The sequence below is a fragment of the Vigna angularis genome, chromosome 8, assembly GCF_016808095.1.
Source record: "Vigna angularis cultivar LongXiaoDou No.4 chromosome 8, ASM1680809v1, whole genome shotgun sequence".
Taxonomy (NCBI): domain Eukaryota; kingdom Viridiplantae; phylum Streptophyta; class Magnoliopsida; order Fabales; family Fabaceae; genus Vigna; species Vigna angularis.
The window spans coordinates 19,735,858-19,758,636 of NC_068977.1; the positions used below are offsets into that span (position 1 = coordinate 19,735,858).

General features: G+C 36.3%; 1 protein-coding gene across 1 annotated transcript; it reads left to right on the forward strand.

The window, feature by feature from the left end:
* Positions 1–5,441: 5,441 nt before the first annotated feature.
* Positions 5,442–10,426, forward strand: LOC128193743 (uncharacterized). Its single transcript, XM_052867831.1, has 4 exons — positions 5,442–5,507; positions 6,240–6,440; positions 8,032–8,167; positions 10,212–10,426. The coding sequence occupies exons 1-4, from the start codon at positions 5,442–5,444 to the stop codon at positions 10,424–10,426; spliced, it is 618 nt and encodes a 205-aa protein (XP_052723791.1).
* Positions 10,427–22,779: the final 12,353 nt, after the last annotated feature.

A 22,779-nucleotide genomic window follows, 5' to 3' on the forward strand; every position in this document is an offset into this window, starting at 1 on the left:
GTCCCACATGTGCTTCTCCTGGACGTCCATCCCGAGGTTGTGCCTTTCTCCCTGCCAAGTAATCACCTCACGAGACACTCTTCCCACACCTATTCTCTCCTCTTCCATGAATCAGCGTGCAAGCAAAGTTGAGCTGCATGCTTCTCTCCAACGTGCTTCTACTTCCAACTTTAAAAGAAAGAAAAAACGTGCACTTCATTGGACGGTTCTAGCAAAAAAAAAAAAGGGAGGGTGGCGGCTCTCATCTTCCCCTCACAGCCCTTGAATCACCGTCCAATTCTCTTTTTCTCCAAAGCAAAATGAGTCAGCGTGCTTCTCAAGATGAAACCAGCGCCTCTTCAAAATAAAAGCAGTGTTCCATTGTGCTCTCGGGTGCGCACTTCCTCCGTGAATCAACACCTCATTTCTTTCCAAGATAATCATCGTTTCCAGCTCCACTTCCAGCAAAACGAGTCAGCTCTCCAATAATCACCGTGCAACGTTGGACAATACTATCATAGACTTAAACTTCAATAAAAAAAAAGTGCATGAACCAAAAACGAAAACAAAATGAAATTAACATAAAGCTCTTCATTCCTTCCCTTGAAAACAGCGTTGCACCATTTCCCATTGAAAAAAAATGTTCCCCCAACCAAAAACTAAGTGCCTCTGGCAACTGCTCAAGCCCGTGAGTTTTCTTTAATGAGGGTGGGGTCCACACAAAAAACCCTAGGGTGCCAAGTCATCCACCCCACTTTTAGGCCTAGTTCATTTTGTCAAAAATTGGCTCAATCTACAAAAGTTAATCCAAAAACATTCTACAATACTAAATTACAATTTAATTAATTCTAAAATATCTATGTGGAGAATTATGTGACAGCCCTCCAAATGTCCCAAAATATTATCCAACAATTTCCTTGTAATTAATAATGCAAATAATTAGCCTCAAATAATTCAAATTAATCAAAATAAGAATTTGTGGTCGAATTAAGCACAATTAGCAAAAATGGGAAAATACTGGACATTCAACCACAATTCCCTGATTAAATATAGCACAATAAGCTAAGTGAAATCAAGAAAATATTGACTCATCAATGGATCAAAGACAATTTTGGCAAGTTGCTGGACAATTTGATAACCAACCACAACAATAATGGCAGCAACAAAGCTCTCTATCAAAGATGAATGACATTTTTCAACAATTTATGCAAGAATCCATCTCCACTCAGAAAAGCATTGAAGCATCATGTAAAAGGATTGAGATGCAGATTGGCCACTTAATTGAGAGATTGAAAGATTTTGGGGTTATAATTGAAGTTAACCCTAGGGAGGAATGTCAAGCCATTATCACTAGAAGTGACAAGACTTTAGATGAGAAAGAGATAGAGAGAAAAGAAAAAGAAGAGTTTAATGAGAAAGATAAAGATGTAGAAAAAGAAAGAGAAGTGGTTGAGAGAGAAGAGAGAAAGAAAATTTGTGTGAAGATTAAGAAAGTGAGTGGAAAAAGAGAAGAAAAAAAGAAAGTGAGAGAAAATAAAATGTGTGTGAAGATAAAGAAAGTGATAGAAAAGGAAAAGAGGACAAGAGGAAAAAAGAAAGAATCATATGAAAAACCCTGTCCTCATCCAAAGAAGTATCATAGGAAGGAGAAGGAATTTGAGCGCTTTATGAAAATCTTCAAGAAATTGGAGATTAAAGTTCCTATGCTTGAGACATTTAAATAGGTTCCTGGTTTTATCAAATTCCTGAAGAAATTCAGCAAAAAGAAGATGGAACTTGAGTTTTATTGGGTCAAGCTAGTGACGTTAAAAGAACGCTTGCTGGGAGGCAACCCAGTGATTTAAAAACTTTTAATTTCTGGTTTGGTGATGTAATCTTGAACCTTTGGTATTTTTGTTTTGGTTATAAGTTTGTTACAGGGTTTACATCTACTGATGGATGTTAGGTGGTTGAGTATCTACTGAAGGATACTAGGTTAGCAGGCACCTATTGATGGGTGTTGGTAAGAAAGATTTGCACTTACTGAAGGGTGTTGGAGGATTTTGGGTCAGGCTCGTGACGTTAAACAAACACTACCTCGGAGGCAACCCAGTTGATTGACTTTATCTCTGTTTGTTTTGATTTTGCTCTAGTTTCATTTTAGGAATTGAATGTATGAGTGATGCGAGAATCTAAATGCATGGGGTGAGTGAGAGGCATTGGTATAGGACACATAGGGCAAGCTAGGAAGAAGGAGAGTTGGTGCCGCAAATGCCGCTCAGCGGTAATTACCGCTGAGCGCGACTGCTGCAAATTTGGGTGGACGATTTTGTTTTAATTGGGCTCAGCGGGATTAGGCCCATTAGGTTATTTTTATACCCTAGGACACAACTTTGCTTCCACTTTCAGATCTCCCTCTTCCCACACACTCTCTGTAACACCCCAAATTTTAGGATGCCATGGATTTACAAAAACTTTTTAAACTTTAACTCTAATACCATTGTGAAATACAAATTAAATAAAACTTCTATTTATTATAATAGAATAAAGAAAAGCCTCATAAATCAAATGCAACTATAAAACGTTCATGGAATCTCATTACAAAACTAATAGCATTGAAATTAAAATCCCTTAGTTCTCCCATAAATCTCGCTGCTCAACTCCGCTTTAGCTACATCTGTAACAACATCTACTCACGTACAAGTACAATCATCGTAGGTGAAAACCACAACCAACATACAAGGGTGAGCTAACAAAAATAAGTCATATAAACATACATAAGTATTAAATATCAACTTAGAATAAGATTATCGAATAATACATATCATCATTCTCTTACTCATCTTCACCTGACAGTATATTAAATCATTAACCCCGCACTAGTAGAATTCCAAGTTACCATCATATAATCCTACACTTATATGTCAACGTAACCAAGTCACACCCAAACTCACTCGGTCACTCACCAACTCATACCAATTTATTTGAAACCATTCACTATATATATTGAATCACCACCGAGTTGCTCGCATACAACACAAGGTCGAGTGTCACCTCCCACCACTCTCTTAAAGAGCTTCACCGGCAGGTATACTTTATGACACCGTTACACAAAGACATTTCCCGCCACTCTCTGAAAGGCTTTACCGACAAGTACACCACTTCCCACCACTCTCTTATAGCTTCTCCGGGCAAGTATATGTTTTCCACCACCCTCTTGGGTTCACCGGACAAGTATACACTCCTTACCACTCTATTTTTAGAGAACTTCACAGGACAAGTACTAGTGCTACTTCCACCACTCTTCCAAGAGCTTCACCGAGCATAAACTTAATTTCCAAAAATAATAAACAATATTATACTCACACAGTCAATCAAACTCTTATGTGATAGACATTCTTAAAACAATAATAACACGATCATCAAACTAATGAAAATTCAACTAAAATAAACAAAAGAAAAATATACACTATATACACCCCTTTTCTAATAACTAACACCAAATATATTAAAATAAAATAAACTCAATATATCCATCCATAAGGGGACCCCAAATCTACCAATTAAAAACCACTCACCCTTACGTAAACCACTCATCACCCATATACCTTTATCTTACTTTTTTAACCACTCATGGCCCCACTCCTTTTCATCATTTCCCATGCCATGTTTTTTTTTTCCTACTTCACCAACCACTGTTACGTAAATTCCTTACTCTTCCAAAAGCTATTTAAGCATGAATCAAAATAAGGTTGCAATACATCACTAAATTTCTAATAGTTAATTCTCTCAGTGCATTGTTAATACTACTGCACTAGTGGAAAAATAACTTTTTATAACATACAAAAATGATCTTTTATAACGTAATTACTGGAGACATAGTTCTGAACAATATAATAACTCTACTCATTTTATAACGTAGCAGAAATTTACGTTATAATATGTTCCACATATTATAACGTAGTTTCTGAAGTACGTTATAATATGCGCAGACTATTATGACAAATTTCCATTTGTCTGTTATAATAGGGTGGAAGGTATTATAATGTAGAAGTTTTTGTACGTTATAATATGTTATATATTATTATGTATATATTATTGTACGTTATAATATGTGATCAACGTATCCTAACATACTAAGCAATGTACGTTATAATATATGTTTTTATTTTTTTAAAAAAATTATTATTAAATTTGACATCCAATGAAATTATAATAATATTCCTGTATTATGATCTCATCCAATCAATTTATAATCAATAGAGCTTTAAATAAACAAATTTAATGAAACTAACAAAATAGAATTTATTTCAAATATTAAATAGTCTAATATTTAATACATCATTTATACATGAAGCTATATATTAAATCTAAATATTACATTAATGTACATACACTATTTAATTGTAGCCAAGTTTCTACTAACACTTAAAATAAAAGAAGTCTAGTTCCTTCTAATGTCTTCAATGTTTGTAGCATCCATGGGACATGAATCATTAAAGATCTACAAATAAAATAATAGAGTTAAAACAATATTGTGATGAATAGTTGGATAAGTATTTAGTTAGTATTTTAATACCTTATTCCATGATTCAGTAATGTTTGTACAAATAATGGTATGCATGTGTTTCATTACATAATATTCACACTCATAGTTGCCCAATTGACGTCGACACTGCAAATTAAATAAAAATAATGAAGACTCATTCAAACCAAAGACACAAAATATCATATTATACTCTAGCTAGCCTTTGCACCATGTAGCTCTGTATATTCTACTAAACCATATTTCACAAAACCAACAACACAGCCAATTCCTCATAAAAATAACAATCACCAAACACAAAACAAAGAAAGATCAACTTCTCTTACATTAGGTGTGATTATTTGCATCTTCTTTTTAGAAATAGGTGGAACACCCCCGCAACCTTGAATGAGCTTCCAAAGACCTATACAAAAGTTAGACATCCATGTGCCATAACCCATAAGCATAAAATAAACAAAGCAACCAAGAACCTTATCAAATATCTTTATATCCTAATCCTAGTTACACAAACCAAAGAAAAATACCCAAGAGGAGCAAGTGGATATTGAAAATTCATTAAGATCATAAACATAAAACACACTTATTTATTCTTCATTCAGTTATATATAAGCGAATACCTGTTCTACACAAAAGAATATATAAACGATAAAACTTAAGTTATTTGTTGAACAAAAATAGGAACAATAATTGATCAAAATTACTTTAAATTTAACGAGACCTGGTCCTACAATATTTAAAGCAAAATTTTAAATTAACTAATGTCTCTTGATCCACAAATCTTACTATGTATAAGAAGAGATCATATTCAAATCTATAAATTTTCTTCCATCTAACTTAAGGAAAAAAATACAAACTAAATATTTATAGCTGAAACTCTACCATTATCTTTATCTAGATTAATTTAACGAAAATAGAATATTATGTTTAATAACTTTAAATGGTCCTCGACGGCTATAATGTCATTCAATTTCTTACAATCGAAGACACAGCTTTTGCTCGAAAAGTAATTAAATTATAAATCTGTCAAAAAGGTAATAATTAAAGTTATAAAGAGAGACCTATCTAATAAAAAAAAGCACTCGTGTTATTAATAAAAGTCATAAATTTTTCAATATAAAGGCACATATTTGCCTTTGCCTAATAGCTTAATGTTTTAGGAGATTTTGTCTTAACCAGATGACTTTTCCTGTTTTGGGAAGTCTTCTTTTTAGCCTTTTTTTACTAGTTCTAGATGAACTTATGAAAGCTTAGAAAACCCATATAAACTACTTTTGGGTTCCGGCTCATGAAAATAAGCTGTTATAATAAAAGCTAGAAACAACTTAGTGATCACTGTTGCAATTATAGTTATACTAAAGTTATTTACTTAGTTATCAAAATTTGTTGTCTATCCAAATGGGGCCATATATTAGAGTTTATGTAACCAATTTGTCAGGAATATTCTGCACTTCCCCGCCCATTTAAACTAGGTACATTTGGTCTCTGCATTTTCCATGCTTTTAAGCCCAAAGAATTTTCCATGAATTGGGGAAGTTGCAGGTATAAAATAAACTATTCACATACCTGCATGGGTTATCTTATCCTTTCTCTTATATATCTCAACTCATCAAGGGGTGCAAACTTGTGGCTCTTTGGTTTATTTCTTGAATATTGGTTGCCTTGTCTTGAATGGATCAATTTGCAGGGAACTATTTTGCTCTTGGCTTGACTTAAAGTTCATTTTAACTTAAAACAGGTTGATTTCAATCTACCACAGCGTTTTGACATCACATATGTTGACTCAAATACTGAGGAAAGAAGGCCTATCATGATCCATAGAGCAGTGCTTGGATCATTCGAAAGATTCTTTGGTGTTCTCATTGAGCATTATGCTGGTGATTTTCCATTATGGCTTTCTCCAACACAAGCTCGAGTTTTACCTGTTACTGATGCCCAGGTAACATAAAGTTTGACTATTAAGAAATCTTTGGTCTATTCTACGTACTGATCATATTTTATTGCAGTATGTACATTATACGCATTATTAGCATGTATCTTCTTTATCTTTTAGAAGCTTTCTTAGATTTCAGGATTTCACAAACAAGTTGAGAATTCTCTTACATAATCCTCTTACAACCTTGTAGACACAATCCTCTTACATAATCCATATATATATATATATATATATATATATATATATATATATTGATTTCTATATATAAATTAACATCAGCAATAATAATATATTGATTTCTAGAATGTTAGAAATGCCAACCTTGTATGCCACTTTTTTTCCCCTTTCACATCACATAATCAACATAAGCTTTGAAAGTATGCATGAATAAAAAGTAACAGGTTAAACGACTGAATAAAGATGAATATTAAATTCTCTAGCATATATAAACTATTATTCTACCGTTAAGGTTGTGTGGTTAAACAACAGAAATCACGAAAAACCAAACCAGATCATCTAGTGATCACTGATCATACAGGCAGTGTAGAACTAACTTCAACTTCAATTCCATAAAATTAGTCACTAATTTCTAGTTATCATGTAAAATGGTAATAATATATACTAATATGTTTGTATCGTTCATGAGCACAATAGAATCATATTCAACTGGTATACGAGCAAACAAACTAATTAGAAGGCAAACAGTAGCAGCAGATTTGCAACGAAATAACAGTAATATATATATATATATATATATATATATATATATATATATATATATATATATATTGATACTCAGACAAAACATTACTCATAACACCAAGATCGAGAGTTAAAGACTCATGTTGAACATTACTCATAACACCAAAATTCTCATACAAAACATTCCTAATAGCATGCTATTTCAAGATGAGAGCCATCTGTACAATTTTCTGCTTCTGTTATATGAGTGATTAGTTGTTCTTATTTTTTTGTATTCTGTTATTTGAATTTGAAAGAATGTAGATCTAAAATAATAGAGTGAATTACAGGATGAAAGATACACAAACCCTAAAGAAAACCCCTTCTTCCCTGAAAATTTCCCTTAAAACACCACTACTCTACTACTTTTTCTCTGCCACTTTCATTGGCACAAGGACTAAAGTGAATAACACTTTCCAGCATCAATGATTCAGAAAGAAACGTTTTTTTAATTATAAATAGTCTATGATTACACTAGTTTATTTGTAGAAATATAACCCTAAATCCAGAATTTAATTTGAAGCAGATTCTCGTGCAGGAGATTTAAAACCCAATCTTTTTGTTCTTCAAGAATCAATGAAAACAAAATTAACAGATAAAAAGGGGGGAAAGTGTTATAGAGAAGAATGTGAACTATAACTACCTTCAAAATTCTCCAATCACCGCCGTGGATTCGGCATTCAAGGCTCCCTCCTCCTCTCTCTCGTGCTAACGCCGCTAATTTCTCCACCAATCCAAACACAATCCCCACCAATCTAGGAGAGAAATTAGTGAAATTAATAGAAGAAAAACATAAAAAATTAGGAAAAAACAAAATAGTAGAATGTATGAATCAAAAAACCTACTTGGTTAGACTTCGGAGATTTTGGAGCCAGAAGTAGTCTTGCAGAGGAAGGAGTGTTCTCGGAGCCGAGAAGAACGCAGTCGCAGAGGAGTGCTGAGAAATGTGAGTGAGGAATGCCGAGAAATGCGAGTGAGAGGGATGAGACGTAGAGCGGAAGAGAGGAATGAGAATTAGAGGAAACGTGAAATGAAATCTAGCGAGAGGGATGTGGGAAATGAGAGAGGAAGAGATATTATAATTGATTTCTAAAACTTCGTTATAATACATCAATAATAGGTTTTGAACTTATTTACAAGTTTGCCACCGCTTTTCATAGTATAACTGATTTTCAAAACTACGTTATAATATGTCTTAAACTTATTTACAAGTTTGCCATCGCATTTTATATTATAACTGATTTTCAAAACTACGTTATAATATGTCTTAAACTTATTTACAAGTTTGCCACCACATTTCATATTATAACTGATTTAAAAAAATACGTTATAATATCTCCCTATTATGATGGATAATTTTTGTCTGTTATAATAGGCTTGTTATAAAATGTCATTTTTCCATTAGTGCTGGCCGCAAACGTCTCTCCTATCTTGCACGCAATATTTCAACCTTCTCTACCTATCACCTTACCCGCAACAACTAACCACCCCTATCCAACACATAAGAAGTCCACCCTAAAACCCAACAACGATTCACTACAGCAAGACGCAACCATCACAACGAAACACCCATGGAGAATATAATTTATCTTCCATCATCTACCACATATACCATACGGTTCCTCACTAATGTATCCCATCCTTTCCGGATCAGTTTTCATGGATTTATGGTGCACAAGCAAAGAGATACATAATCACCAACATTTAAAGAGTTAAACAACGATTACATAAAAACCAAGACAACAATCAATGCAATAAGAATACCCCAAATTAGAACCCACTAAGTGTAACCCAAAATAGAACAGATCATGGAAGCATCACAACACCAACACCCGCATGCAACCATTCATGATTTTCACACCTTAAACACCCAAACAAAACAAAGTAGAGTTAACTCCCCTTACCTGGAATTCGAGCAAGCGCCTACTACTTTCCTAAACGAAAGTCTCTCTTCTAATCTCTTTCGATCTTACTTCTCACCGTCCACCGTTAGCTCCTCTCCTTTCCAAGTTAAGATATTTTCTTTCTAGGTTTAGGTTTCTCTTTTTATACCCCAAGCAGAAACAGTTAACATTTAAAAACAGAACTAAAGTTTTGGGTCATAAGCTAATTGTATTTTTAGCCCAATTAAATATCTTAGTTCTCTTACTAACTCATATCCAAAACTTATCGTTTTAATTAGCATTCTCACGAGCACCTTTGCTACTAATTCTTGAGCAAGGAAGGAAAAACAAAACTTCAAAAAAGGTCTAGTGCAATAGACCCATGCAAGAACCCCAACTTATAAATTTAACCAAAAACAATTACAATAAATTTTTATCTACTAACCCAACACTTTTATTTTAACTCACAAGCACATAACCATAATTAAAATATATATATCTATAAATAAATAAAATAATTTTATTTTTTATTTTCTACGGGTCTTACACTCTCCAAAGAGTTCTCTTCACTTTTCCCTTCTTCCCCCTTCACAAAATCTCTCTTTCAAACACTTTTGCACCAAGTTTCCCATCAAGTTTGGGGTTTGGTTAGAGCATTGCTGTTGGGTGCTGATTTCTTCACTTTCTTAGAGCATTTTTCACTCATCTAGCATCTCCACCCAAGTAAGTACAAGCCTTTTTGCATTCTAGGGTTTTTGACAGCATGGATTGATATGAACATGGTTGTCTAAACATGATTCTTTAGGGATTTTGATTTTTATGCATGATTAGATGAATTAATTGTTGTTTGAACCGATTAAAATGCTTGATTTGGGTTTGGAACTAGGAAGATTGCATGTGGGTGAAGATTAGAACATGTTTTGGGCATTTTTAAAAAATTTGCAGAATCGCCGCTCAGCGGAAATTTCCCCTGAACGCGATACCTGCATAGTGGTTTTTAAGCTTGTTTTGGCTGCATGCTTGATGTACAGATTGCGCTGAGGGGCTCTGTTTGCCCTCAGCAATGATAGGAATGGTTTTAGGGTGTTGTTTGTGGTTTACTAATGTTTAACGATGTTTTTTATGGTTTTGTGAATTGTGTTTGATGTAGGGATGACCTCCTCATCGGGCAAGAGGATCAAGACTTTGGGATCAAAGAGGAAGGATAAGGAACCAGACCGCTCTTACTCCAACAAGTTCCTTTCCCGCAAGCATGAGCGCCACTTCAATGTTGTCCAAGATAGGAGGTTATTAATGGAAAGGAACGCTGGACTGATACCTGATTTTGCTCCACAGTTTGGAGAGCAATTGGAGAATAGGAACTAAAGAAAGTTAGCCACTTATCCTGCACCAACTAACATAGTAGTGGTGAAAGAATTCTACACCAACGCAAGGAGGTTGGGTGATCATCCTGTAGAGGATTATTTGAGCTATGTTAGAGGACACGCCATTCGGTATGACCCTGATTCCATTCACAAATTTTTAGATTTTGAATGGGTTGGTGAGCAATGTCAGTTTGCTCTAAATATGGAAGAAGGAGCGGACTTTGGTGATGTGGAAAGTGTGTTATGTGTGCCTGGAGGGCACTTTCAGAGAAATAGGAATTGTGCAATTGTGAACATCAAGAAAGCTAAACTGATTCCTCTAGCAAAGTATTGGATGACATTTTCTCATGCCAACATCTAACCGTGCTCACATGTCTCGGATATTACTATCAGCAGGGCGCTTCTTTTGTACTATGTGCTCAGAGGGATGAGCATTAACATCGGCCAGGTCATAGCCAATGAGATACAGGTGTGTGCCAACACTATGAACAACAAAGCACCCTTGAGGCATCCCTCTTTGGTTACACACCTATGTGAGCTAGTTGGGGTAAATATCTACACCACCATTTGAGAGGCCTAGGAAAGTTATTGATGAGGCCTATTACAAACAATACTGTAGAGGTGATGAGGCAGCTCAACTAGTACCACCACGCCGTCCTCGTAGAGGGAGAGGACCACCACAGGGTCAGGCATCTACAGAGCCTCATGAGGCAGAGCCATTTTAGATAAGGGACATGTATATGTCTCTTATAGATGCTAGGATGCAATCCATTCACAGAGGGTAGGTGGTCATAGTTGAGATGATTATTGGGATGTATGATACACCTCCAACACATAGGTGAACCATGGATGAGTTTCATAATGTGGTGGCGTGGCCAGAGGAGCAAGCCCAAGGTAGTAGAGCTGGAGCAGCTAGAGCTTCAGCTATGGATGATGAGGATGATGAAGAGGAGGAAGATTCAGATGACAACATGGGTTGATGAGGAGCTGAGATAGCATCTACTGATGGATGTTATCACCTCTAGAGCTGGATTTTTTATCTTTTGTTTTGTACTGTTGAACTTATTTGCTTCTGTTATTAGAATAGGTTGTGATGTACTCAGTTTGAAACTTTATCTGCTATGATGGTTTGCTTGTGATTTATGCATGATGAGTATTGCTTGATGATGCTTGAATATTGATTGCTGTTGAGATTGTGCACTATATGCTGATATACAGGTGGTTGTTCACAAGCTGTGAATAAATGCATGTTATGATTGTGATTATGATGCTAAGTAGGATGTGTATGTGGAATGATATGATGAGCTTATGTGTGAGGTTTTGAACTCCAGAGTTTTGTGATTGAATGTTATTACATTGAAAGCATGAATGACTTTGCCCAGGTTTCTATGATTAAATCACTTGCTTGTTTGTATCATATGATCAAGGCCATTTGTTGGTAACCCTTTATTAGTCAAATGCATGATTTTAGCCCAATAAAAGAGAGCACTATGTGTTCTATCCTTTGAACCCTTAGCTTTGAACATGATAGAAAACCCTTTTTGAAAAGCTCTACCTTGAGTTGAGTTGAAGATATCTTGTGGTATGTATAAATGTTCAAGTTTGGGGTTGTTGGGAGGTTTAAAAAGGGAATATGAAAAGCATTGAGCTAAGCATGTGAAAAGTAAAATAAAAAGGAAAAGAAAAGAAAGAAAAAGAAAGGCTCAATGCAAAAGAAAGTTGGGAAGAAGGAAGAATGATTGTGTTTAGATGATTCACTTAACTCAAGGATTTTGTGATCCAGAAAAACCAATTTTCTTGTTAGCCCAGCCACATTATAAGCCATAGAAAAGTCCTTGTGATGATACTTGCTTGTGAATGTGTTTGATTGTGGTGAAATGAAAGGAAAAGTTAATTCATGTGACATTGTGATAGTAGAGTGAAAGAGTGACCTCTTATACACTTGTGTGTTTGAGTGAAACACTTTATCTGGTGAGGAAAGAGTCCATGAGCACATGATTACATCTATGCTTAGTTAATTGATCATTCATAAGAATAACATTTGTTGGATAATATGTGATTATGTGAACACCAAATCATGTGTACATCTTGATTGAATTCTTTGTGATGAGCTAATTTGAGTAATTACTTGTCTTGGAAAAGAGAGCTTTGAATGTGGTGAATCATTGTATGGTTGGTGGAAGACTGAGTTAAATTTTGTTTGCTTGAGGACAAGCAAAGTTTTAAGTTTGGGGTTGTGATAACAGTTGAAAAACTGTTATTTTTATACTTAATTTTGACCTTAAAGACAATCTTTATGACTTAGAAATTAGCTTGAAATCATGTTTTTACTTAAGTTTTGGAAATAAGAGAGTTGGATAGGTTTTATGCTTGGTTTGCCTAGTTTTGGAAGGTTTTAAGATGAATTGAATGAAAGAAGTGAAGTAGCCAGGAGTTGGACTTAGAAAAGGAAGGAAAAGTGCACAAAAGAAGAGTCGTAGTTACCGCTTAGCGCGACTTTTACCGTTGAGCGGTACTCTGAAGTCTCGCAGTCACAACTGAGGGGCAAAACTTCAACTGAGCGTCAAAATAGAAGAACCGCACTTACCGTTGAGCGCTAATTACCGCTGAGCACCATTTAGTTTGGGCTTGGGCCTATTTTCTGTAATTTTTAGGAATCTATATAAGGTTTTAGCCGAATTAGGGTTAGTATCTTTGGACAGAAAGAGGCGAAATCACACTTTCTTCACCCCTTGGAGGAGGATTTTGGATGCTCAAGCTCTATTCTTCAACTTCTAGGGTTCTATCTTTCATTCTTTCATTGTTTTTCATCTAGTTTCACCATGTCTATGGTGAACTAAACCTTCATTGTTGTTGGGGAACCGATGTGATCCTTTGAAACTCTCATGTATTGAATTGGTTCTTTAATCTATATGCTTTCTTTCATTAATTGTTAGGGTTTTTGTTCTATACTCTATGCATGCTTTGTTTAACTCATTCAATTGCATGATCATTGATGTTATTTGTATTGATACATATAAGTAAATCTAGAACTGAAGAAATTCTCCCAAGAGCTATATTGCCTGGACATAGGGATAGGAGGATTGGTTGCCTTTAAGCTTCTGTGCGAATGTAATGTATGAATAATTGCTAGGGAGACAAGATATTGTCAACTAGTGATTAAGAGTAGGCTTTCTTCACCGAGACATCGAGTTTAAGGTAAATTAGAAAGTGGCATTAACATTAATGAATAAATATGAATTCTTGAATACATGAGAGTGGATAGGATGAATCGGAAATCCGAACAACATAATCATTCATATTATACATCAACCATTTTTGCATCTTTCAAGTCCATTTATCAAAACTTTGCATTCATGCTTATTTTTAATAGTTCAACAACAATATTTTCGGTTACAAGTCTAAGATAATCAACAAACCACATAACTGTTTAGGCCGTGAGTTCTTTAGGAAACGATACTTGGTCTTACCATGATATTATTACTTGATACGATTCGGTACACTTGTCGAGGGTTAACATTGACCAACTGTGAACAAAAATGAAGAAAGTTTATAACAATGAATGAGGAAAGTACAATACAATTCAGAAGTGGAGAAGAAAGTTTACGTAGGACAAATTGATCTTGTAAAAGACTGTATCTTAGACATGTTTTTTGCCCATCTTTTCATGATGTACACCCTGATTTCTTCCAGCATTGTTATGATTGGTTTAGTCCTGGTATGAAGGAGGACACTGTTGAAAGCCTCACTCATATTGTTGACCAATGTGTCACATTTTGGTGTTGGACTGAATCTGGACCTTGACCAGTATCTATAATAACAATGAAAATGAAAATGAAGCACTAAAATAAAGCACTCAACCGAACGATGCCTACTTCCTATAGCCATTCGGCTCCTTCCCCATCCCCCCAACATGATATGAACAATATTCAAACATTTGCAGAAACATACTTAATACAATAAGTGCTATAAATTAGAAAGTACAAAAGATAAACCTTGGAGGGATGGCTATCAAATGCTTGAATGTGTCGTCATTGACATCTTTAATATTTCTCATTTCCCTCTCCCAATTTTGTGGATGAGTAGCAGTAGTTGCCCTCCACATTAGCCATTTCAGATTTTTACCAGGAAATTTCTTCCTAAAGTTAGAATATAAGTGTCTCACACAAAACCTCTGGTCAACACCAAGGAGTAGTTGTTGTATGGCTGGTAGTAGACCCTGTGGTTTTAAAATTATAAAGAACAGTTACAACCATATGTAACTAAGGAATTAATGAAGGAAAGAACCAAATTAAATATGACTACTACTTTTTGTTGGTCTAACATAAAAGTGATTGATGAACATAGTTCTTGACCACTGATGAATCATTATTTTCTTCACTTCACTTAGCTTATTGTACCGATTTTAATCAGGGAATTGTGCTATAATGTCCAGTATTATCCCGTTTTATTGAATTGAGCTTAATCCGATCGGAAATTCTTATTTTAATTAATTTGAATTATCTGAGACTAATTATTTAGTGCAGGGAAAATTCTGAAAATATTCTAGGACATTTTGAAGAAATTTCATCTGCACACTGTGTTGATTTAATTTGTGTGTTTGAAATGGAAAATTTGATTTGGAACTCCTATACACTTCACGGCCAAGAGAAGTCCAAGAAAGTGCTGAATTTGTAATGTTATTGCTGAAATAAATTGATAGCACACGGCCCCTTCATTTTGCAAATCCAAAGAGCAATTAATTGAAGAAAGTGGAGTCATGGCCATGCGTAGAATTAAATCAATTGGAGAAAAGCGGGACAGATTTATGGGCACACGTGAATCTTTGTTAGTGTTGGAAATGTGAAAGAGGTCCCTGCCACCCACATGTGAAATACACTTATTACTAAAAAATGATAATGCTCCATGTACTATGTGATGTACACGAGAAAGTGAGATTTATTCAAGTCTTCCACCACAATTATTGCTTCCAATCAACAAACCACACGGCCCACAAGAAAGCAACAACATCAGTGAGGTGCTTGTCACCTTTCTCCTGGCTGGCTGCACGTAATAGATGAGGGCAACAGCACATGAAGATGTTGTCTTAATCTTGGTCCAGCAAAATGAAGAATGGGCAGCAACAATAACACTACACGGTGCACCAGCAACGGCTTCAACGTTCAACCAGCAGTAGCTGCCACCTTCCACGTCCAACACGTTCCAGCAGCAACCAGCAGCTGTCTTCAACATCCGTTCAACCACCAAGCAGCAGCAGCCTCATTCACGACCGAAGAATCCAGCGTTGAGGCAATGAGAAGATGCGTTCCAGCCAGTAGCCAACACGGTCCAGCTGGGAGGCGTCACAACCATGGCCTCCACACAACGTCAAAGCACACAACAAGAGAAAGGTGTCTCGGCCTGGTTTCTCGCACGCAGCAGCAAGCGTCAAAAGGAGCTGAGAGAAAGAAGGAGTTTCACGGCCTTCATCCAGCAAAGTGGCCCTAGCAAGAAGCTACCACATACACGGCTGTAGCAACCACGGTCCAACTGCAGATTCACACTGAGATGGATGTCTTGGACGGAAGCTCCTATCTACTGGAATGGTGTGTGTTTGAATGGAGTCAAGGGAGCACAAATCACGGTCTTGAGCTGGAAGAGGAACATCACGGTGCAGCAGCTGCACCAACAGAGAGCTCCACGTCCAGTAGTGTCCAGCAAGAAGAGAAGCCCACATTGACACCTTGGAGGAACGTGATTGATGCTGGAGGCATGGAAGAATATGTGCACGGGACAAGAAGACAAGAGTCGAGAATGGAATGTTGAAGGGAGCCATTCACGTGATTCATCTGGAAAGAAGAAGGAGCCCACGGTTGAAGCAAAAATTCAGAAGAAGCCGTGAGCAAGAGGTGTGCAACGGATTGAAGAAAAGACATAGGGACCCACCTATTTGCTCAAACGTGAAAGCTCAAGGGTCACGGGCTGCCAAGTGAGACAAAACCAAAAATGTTAAATTGAAGGAGAATGTCCAAGAGTGTGGAGACTATAAATTGGCAGCAGAGAAGAGAAGAAGGCATTAGATTTTAGGAGTAGTTTAGGAGTAGTGTAGGAAACACTCTCGGTTCCTCTCTTCCAGGGGTTCTCAGTTTCCATTTCAAACAGTGCAAAAATGTAGTTCTTATTTCTCAAGCAGTATAAGTTTGTCATAGTAGTTTGCTCGTTGAATTTTTACCTATTCAAGAATTTTATTTTCTAGTGTTCAATCTTTTGATGAATTTCATTTTCAGTGCTTTTAATTTTACCGTCTCTTTTATTTTATCGTTTATTGTTTTCTACACCGTTCAATTCTACCGTTTCTGAATATTTACTGTTCCTTTTTTACCATCTTTTACTGTTCAGTTTTTACCGTCTTTAAAATTTACTTCAGTGTTTTTAATTTTTTGTTATTTAATTTCTAGTCAACTTTAATTTTACCACAACAAACACAATCACAACCCCCCCCCCTTCGTGTAAAAAATCTGAGACTGAACCACACAATTTGGTCCTTGAGAGACGACCTAGGAGTCACTTCCTAGTAATATACTACATTATTTATCTGCAATCAAATTTGTATGCGGTGCGACCCGCGTATCAACCACCAAGATGATCAATCACAAGATTCAAAAACCACGACCATGAATCTTTGTTTTCCACTTCTACCACCGCATATGCAATGGGCAACATTTGATCATTTCCATCTCTCCCAACAGTTGTTAACAACTCACCACCATACTTCCCTTTAAAAAAGGCTCCATCTAATCCAATTATTGGCCTACAATAGACAAAACTGTCTTTGCATGCCTTCAAACAACAATAAAATCTCTTAAAAATTACCTCACCCTCATTATCCTCAACATGCACCTTAATTGTAGATCCTGGATTTCTTCCTAACAACTCATGTGCATAATCATATATCCTCTTATATTGATTCTTAAAGGACCCATCAAAGTGCTCAGAAGCAATAACTTTGACTCTATAAGCCATACACCTAGATATACCTATGTTCCACTTCCTTTGAACTTTTTCAAGAATATCTATACCCTTCATTTTAGGATTTTCCCTTACTATTTTCTCCAATTTTGAGCTCAACCACTTGGCGTCAAGTAACTTGAGGGTGAACTCGCTGCTACATGTATGAATCTTTTTTTTAGTTCTCAACTGTCATGATTTCACAACCTCCATATAAGCACAATATATGGTCCATGGGCATTCTCCTTTTGCACCAAAGCACTTCATCCTCAACCTTTTTTTCTCATTTTTTACAAACTTTATATTCCTCCCATTTTCCAAGGCATAGCCTTTTACAACATCTAAAATATCTTGCTTATCTGCAAAAAAAGTCCATACTTCCCATGTAAAGTCTACCATATTTTTTGGCATACAAAAAGTACTAAACCTCCCATAACCTTCATTGTCATTAACCTCTTCATCACTATCTGTTGCACTTATTAATTCCTCAGATTTCCAGTCCTCATCTAACAAACCTCTATCATCATGATCATCACATTCAAAACTCATATCATCACTGTCAGAAAGACTTTCTACTTCTACTTCTACTTCCACATTACCATCTATATCACCATCTATATCACATTCAACAGTCACATCTACTAGTCCCTTTAAGCACTCATTATTTCCATGTACATTACCTTCATCAGTAGATGTACTCTAATTACAAAGATCAACTTCATCATCCATAACCCCTTCACACATATTCAACTCTTGCTCTTCGTCACCATCACCATGACCTTCAACTTCAACTTCAACTTCAACACCATGAACATCTTCTTCAACCTGATGCAACTCTTGTACGTCACCATGACCTTCCAGCTGTACTTGAACACCATCACCATGTTCTTCACCCACATGCACCTCTTGTAAGTCACAATCACCTTCACCATCTACTTCAACACCATCACCATCTTCTTCACCCTCTTCTTGTACTTCACCATGACCTTCAACTTCTCCTTCATCATTATTAACATATTCAAGCATATGTATCACTTTAGCCTCAGAAACAACATGTTCAACATATAAATGAAACGCACCATTAAGCCTAGCTAAGTTAGCCATATGCATGGCACCAGTGTCATCAATCAATTATTCCAACCTATTTTCCAACATTAAACCCCCTCCTACATAGTACCATAAATGTTTAAAATTATCATATCCAAAACTTTTCACTACACTAACAACCACAAAATAACTCCACATATCAGGGTCAAAGGACAAAGTTGTTGTCTCCCCTTCGTACTTCAAGCTACCATCATTAATGAACTTCCCTCCATGGTGGAAACAACAGTCAATAGCGTCGTCCATTACGCACAACACAATATAAATATATCTACACACACCTATTATGCAAACATATGACGACAACAAAATATATATTAAAACAATAACAAAAAACACTCACACAAACTTAAATAACTTTAAACATACATGGGGGACCACCAAAACACACTCAACCGAACGCAGACTGATACGGTTGCTCCAGATAAGCTACGAACCAGAGGCAGCGGAAGAAGATGCATGGGGTTTGGGTAGCAGCGTACGGAGGTGGATTGTGGTGATGTCCGTGATGGATTGAAGATCTTGATGGTGAGTGAGGAGCTAGCTCAGGCGGCCTTCAACTGGAAGGAAGCTAGATGGAGAAGAAAAGATCATTTGAAGTGACTTTTGGGCAGAGTTTTGGGTGCTGGAAATGCATCAGCAAAGTAAAACTCATATATCAACAAAAGTGACGTACATGAATAAAGAGAAGGGAATTTATAGAGTGTTTTCCCTTGCCTATACTACTCTTACCAGTGCTGGATGAGGCCAAGGAACGTGGATCCCAACCCACGTGGATTCACCCATGCTGAATTCTATTATTCTATATGTGCACAAAATACACGTGCAGAAATAAAGGCTATGCTAAGCTACAGTGCACTCCATCCTTTAGGCAGAGTTGGCGGACCTTTATTCTTCTCTCTTTGACTTTCTATCCTTCTCCTTGTTTTGGCCATTTTGAATTATCTGATTGTTCTCCAGGTTTCCATTCAAAGATGGCAAAAAGCACTTGACCTTCTAAAGGCAAATTATTAACATCTTGTTGAAGCTTTTTGACCATACCTCGTGTGATGGGACCTTGATGTATCATTGTGCTTGGCTCCCGCATATCATCCTCTCCCTCTTGGAAAGGATTTGTCCTCAAATCCAAAGGGTCTTCATTGTCATTTTCAATCCCTGAAAAAGGAATAAGGTCAGTGACATTGAAAGTGGGATGAACTCCATATTCTGGAGGAAGGTCAAGTTGATACGCATTATTATTGATTCTTCTAAGCACTCTAAATGGACCATCTCCTCGGGGATTGAGTTTGGATTTTCTTAGATTTTGAAACCTTTCTTTTCTAAGATGAAGCCATACTAAATCTTCTTCATTGAAGATGATCTCTTTCTTGCTCTTGTTATGAATCCTTGCATATTTCTCATTTTGATGTTGTATTTGATTTCTAACCCTTTGATGTAAGTCCTTTATAAATTTAGATTTAGATACTCCTTCCTGATGAACAAAGTCAAATGACTTAGGAAGAGGTATTAAATCTGTAGGTGTCAAAGGATTGAATCCATATACAGCCTCAAAAGGTGAAATTTTAGTAGTTCCATGAACTACTCTGTTATAGGCAAACTCTACATGAGGAAGATACTCATTCCAAGATTTGTGGTTGCCTTTTAGAATTACTCTCAATAAAGTTGATAGAGATCGGTTGACTACTTCAGTATGTCCATCTGTTTGTGGATGACAAGTAGTAGAAAAAGAAAGCTTAGTCCCTAATCTAGACCATAAGGTCTTCCAAAAGTGACTAAGGAATTTTGTATCTCTATCAGAAATGATAACACGAGGTAATCCATGAAGTTTTACCACATCTCTAAAAAAGAGCTTAGCAATGTTGCTTGCATCATCTACTTTGTGGCAGGGTATGAAATGAGTCATTTTACTAAAACGATCTACTACCACAAAGATAAAATCAAAACCCCTGGAAGTTTTTGGGAGTCCTAAGACAAAATCCATACTGATTTCTTCCCAAGGAGTTGAAGCAACATGCAAAGGGGTATAGAGTCCATGAGGCATTGGTTTAGATTTTGATTCTAAACAAGTAAGGCATTTAAAACAATGCCTTTGGACATCTTTCCTCATATGAGGCCAGAAGAACTTTTCTTTCAACATGCCAAGAGTCTGTTCTACCCCAAAATGACCCATTAATCCTCCCTCATGTATTTCTTTGACAAGGAGCTTTCTATGTGATCCTTGAGGTATACATATTTTGCCTTCTTTAAATAGATACCTCTCTCTCACATAAAAACCTCCTTGAGCCTTGTGTATGCATTCCTCATAAATTTTGGAAAACTCAAGGTCTTGAGCATACAACTCAATTATGTTATTAAAGCCAAGAATTTGCGCCCCTAATGTGACCAAAAGATTGTTTCTTCTGGATAAAGCATCAACCACAATATTAGACTTGTCTTTCTTGTATTTAATAACATAAGAGAATTGTTCAATAAATTCAAGCCACTTAGCATGTCGCTTTTGCAACTTGTGTTGGCTCTTCAAGTACTTAAGTGACTCATGATCACTGTGAATGATAAACTCTTTAGAAACAAGATAATGTTCCAAGGTTTGAAGAGCCCTCATAAGAGCATAAAGCTCTTTGTCATAGATGGGGTAATTACAAGTGGCCCCATGAAGTTTTTCACTGAAGTAAGCAATGGGGTGACCTTCTTGTAATAACACAACACCTATGCCTAGATCAGAAGCATCACATTCTAGCTCAAAAGTTTTTGAAAAATTGGGCAAAGCTAGAATGGGTGCTTGAGTGAGCTTCTCTTTGAGTAACTCAAAGGCTTTTTGTTGTTTTTCTCCCCAATGGAATGTAACATCTTTTTTCACCAACTCATTGGGAGGTGAAGCAAGAGTAGAGAAGTTAGGAACAAATCTTCTATAAAAACTTGTTAAACCATGGAAGCTCCTGACTTCTCCTACATTCTGTGGGGGTGGCCAATCTTGGATGGCCTTTATTTTCTCAAGGTCAACATGGACCCCATTTTTATTGACTACAAAACCTAGAAAGATGACACTATCAACACAGAAGGTGCATTTGTCAATATTTGCAAACAATTGATTGGTTCTGAGAATTGTCAAGACAACTTTCAAATGTTGTTCATGATTTTTTAAATTTTGACTATACACCAAAATGTCATCAAAATAAACAACTACAAACTTCCCAATGCAATCCCTTAAGATATGGTTCATAAGTCGCATGAATGTGCTTGGAGCATTAGTAAGGCTAAAAGGCATTACAAGCCACTCATATAGTCCAAACTTAGTCTTAAAAGTAGTTTTCCACTCATCACCCTCTTTGATTCAAATTTGGTGATAACCGCTCTTAAGGTCTATTTAGTAAAATACTTGGGCGCCATGCAATTCAGCTAACATATCATCAAGTCTAGGAATGGGATGTCTGTATTTTATTGTGATGTTGTTGATAGCCCTACAGTCACAACACATGCGCCATTTTCCATCTTTCTTGGGCACCAACAACACAGGTACAACACATGGACTTAAACTTTTTTGAACACAGCCTTTATCTAACAAGTCTTGGACTTGTGACTCAATCTCTTTAGTTTCTTGGGGGTTAGTCCTATAGGCAGGCCTATTAGGAAGAGTTGCCCTTGGCACAAAATCAATTTGATGTTCTATTCCCCTTAGTGGTGGAAGACCAATAGGTATGTCTTTGGGAAAGATATCATCAAATGCTTTCAAAAGGTTTTGAGTTGGATGAGAGAGAGTCAAAGTCTGAGACTTGCTATTTGTACAAGTGAGTGTTCCTTGACACAAGAGAAGGTATGAAGGTTGCTCAACATGAAGAATATTTTCTAAAGTTTTTTTATTTAAAAGGTTTTCATGTTGGGTAACCTTGTGGGAGGGAACACTTTTCTCCCACACCTCTTTATCATCCCTAAGGATCACTCTTGCCTCTTTTTTTTTTACTTTCTTTTTTTTTTCTCTTTCTTTTCTTGCTCATGAGTGAGCTTCATTTGTGCATGATCTTTAGCCACCTGAGCAGGTGACAATGGATGAAGCACAAATTTCTTGTCATTTTTGTGCACAACTATGGTATTGGTGAGACCATGGTGTGTAGTGTCATTATGAAATTGCCATGGTCTTCCCAATAGTACATGACAAGCTTCCATAGGAACTAGATCACAAATAACATCATCTTTAAATTTTCTTATGGAAATTGCCAGTTTAACTTGATTCTTGACTGTTATATCCCCATCTTCATTTAGCCAATG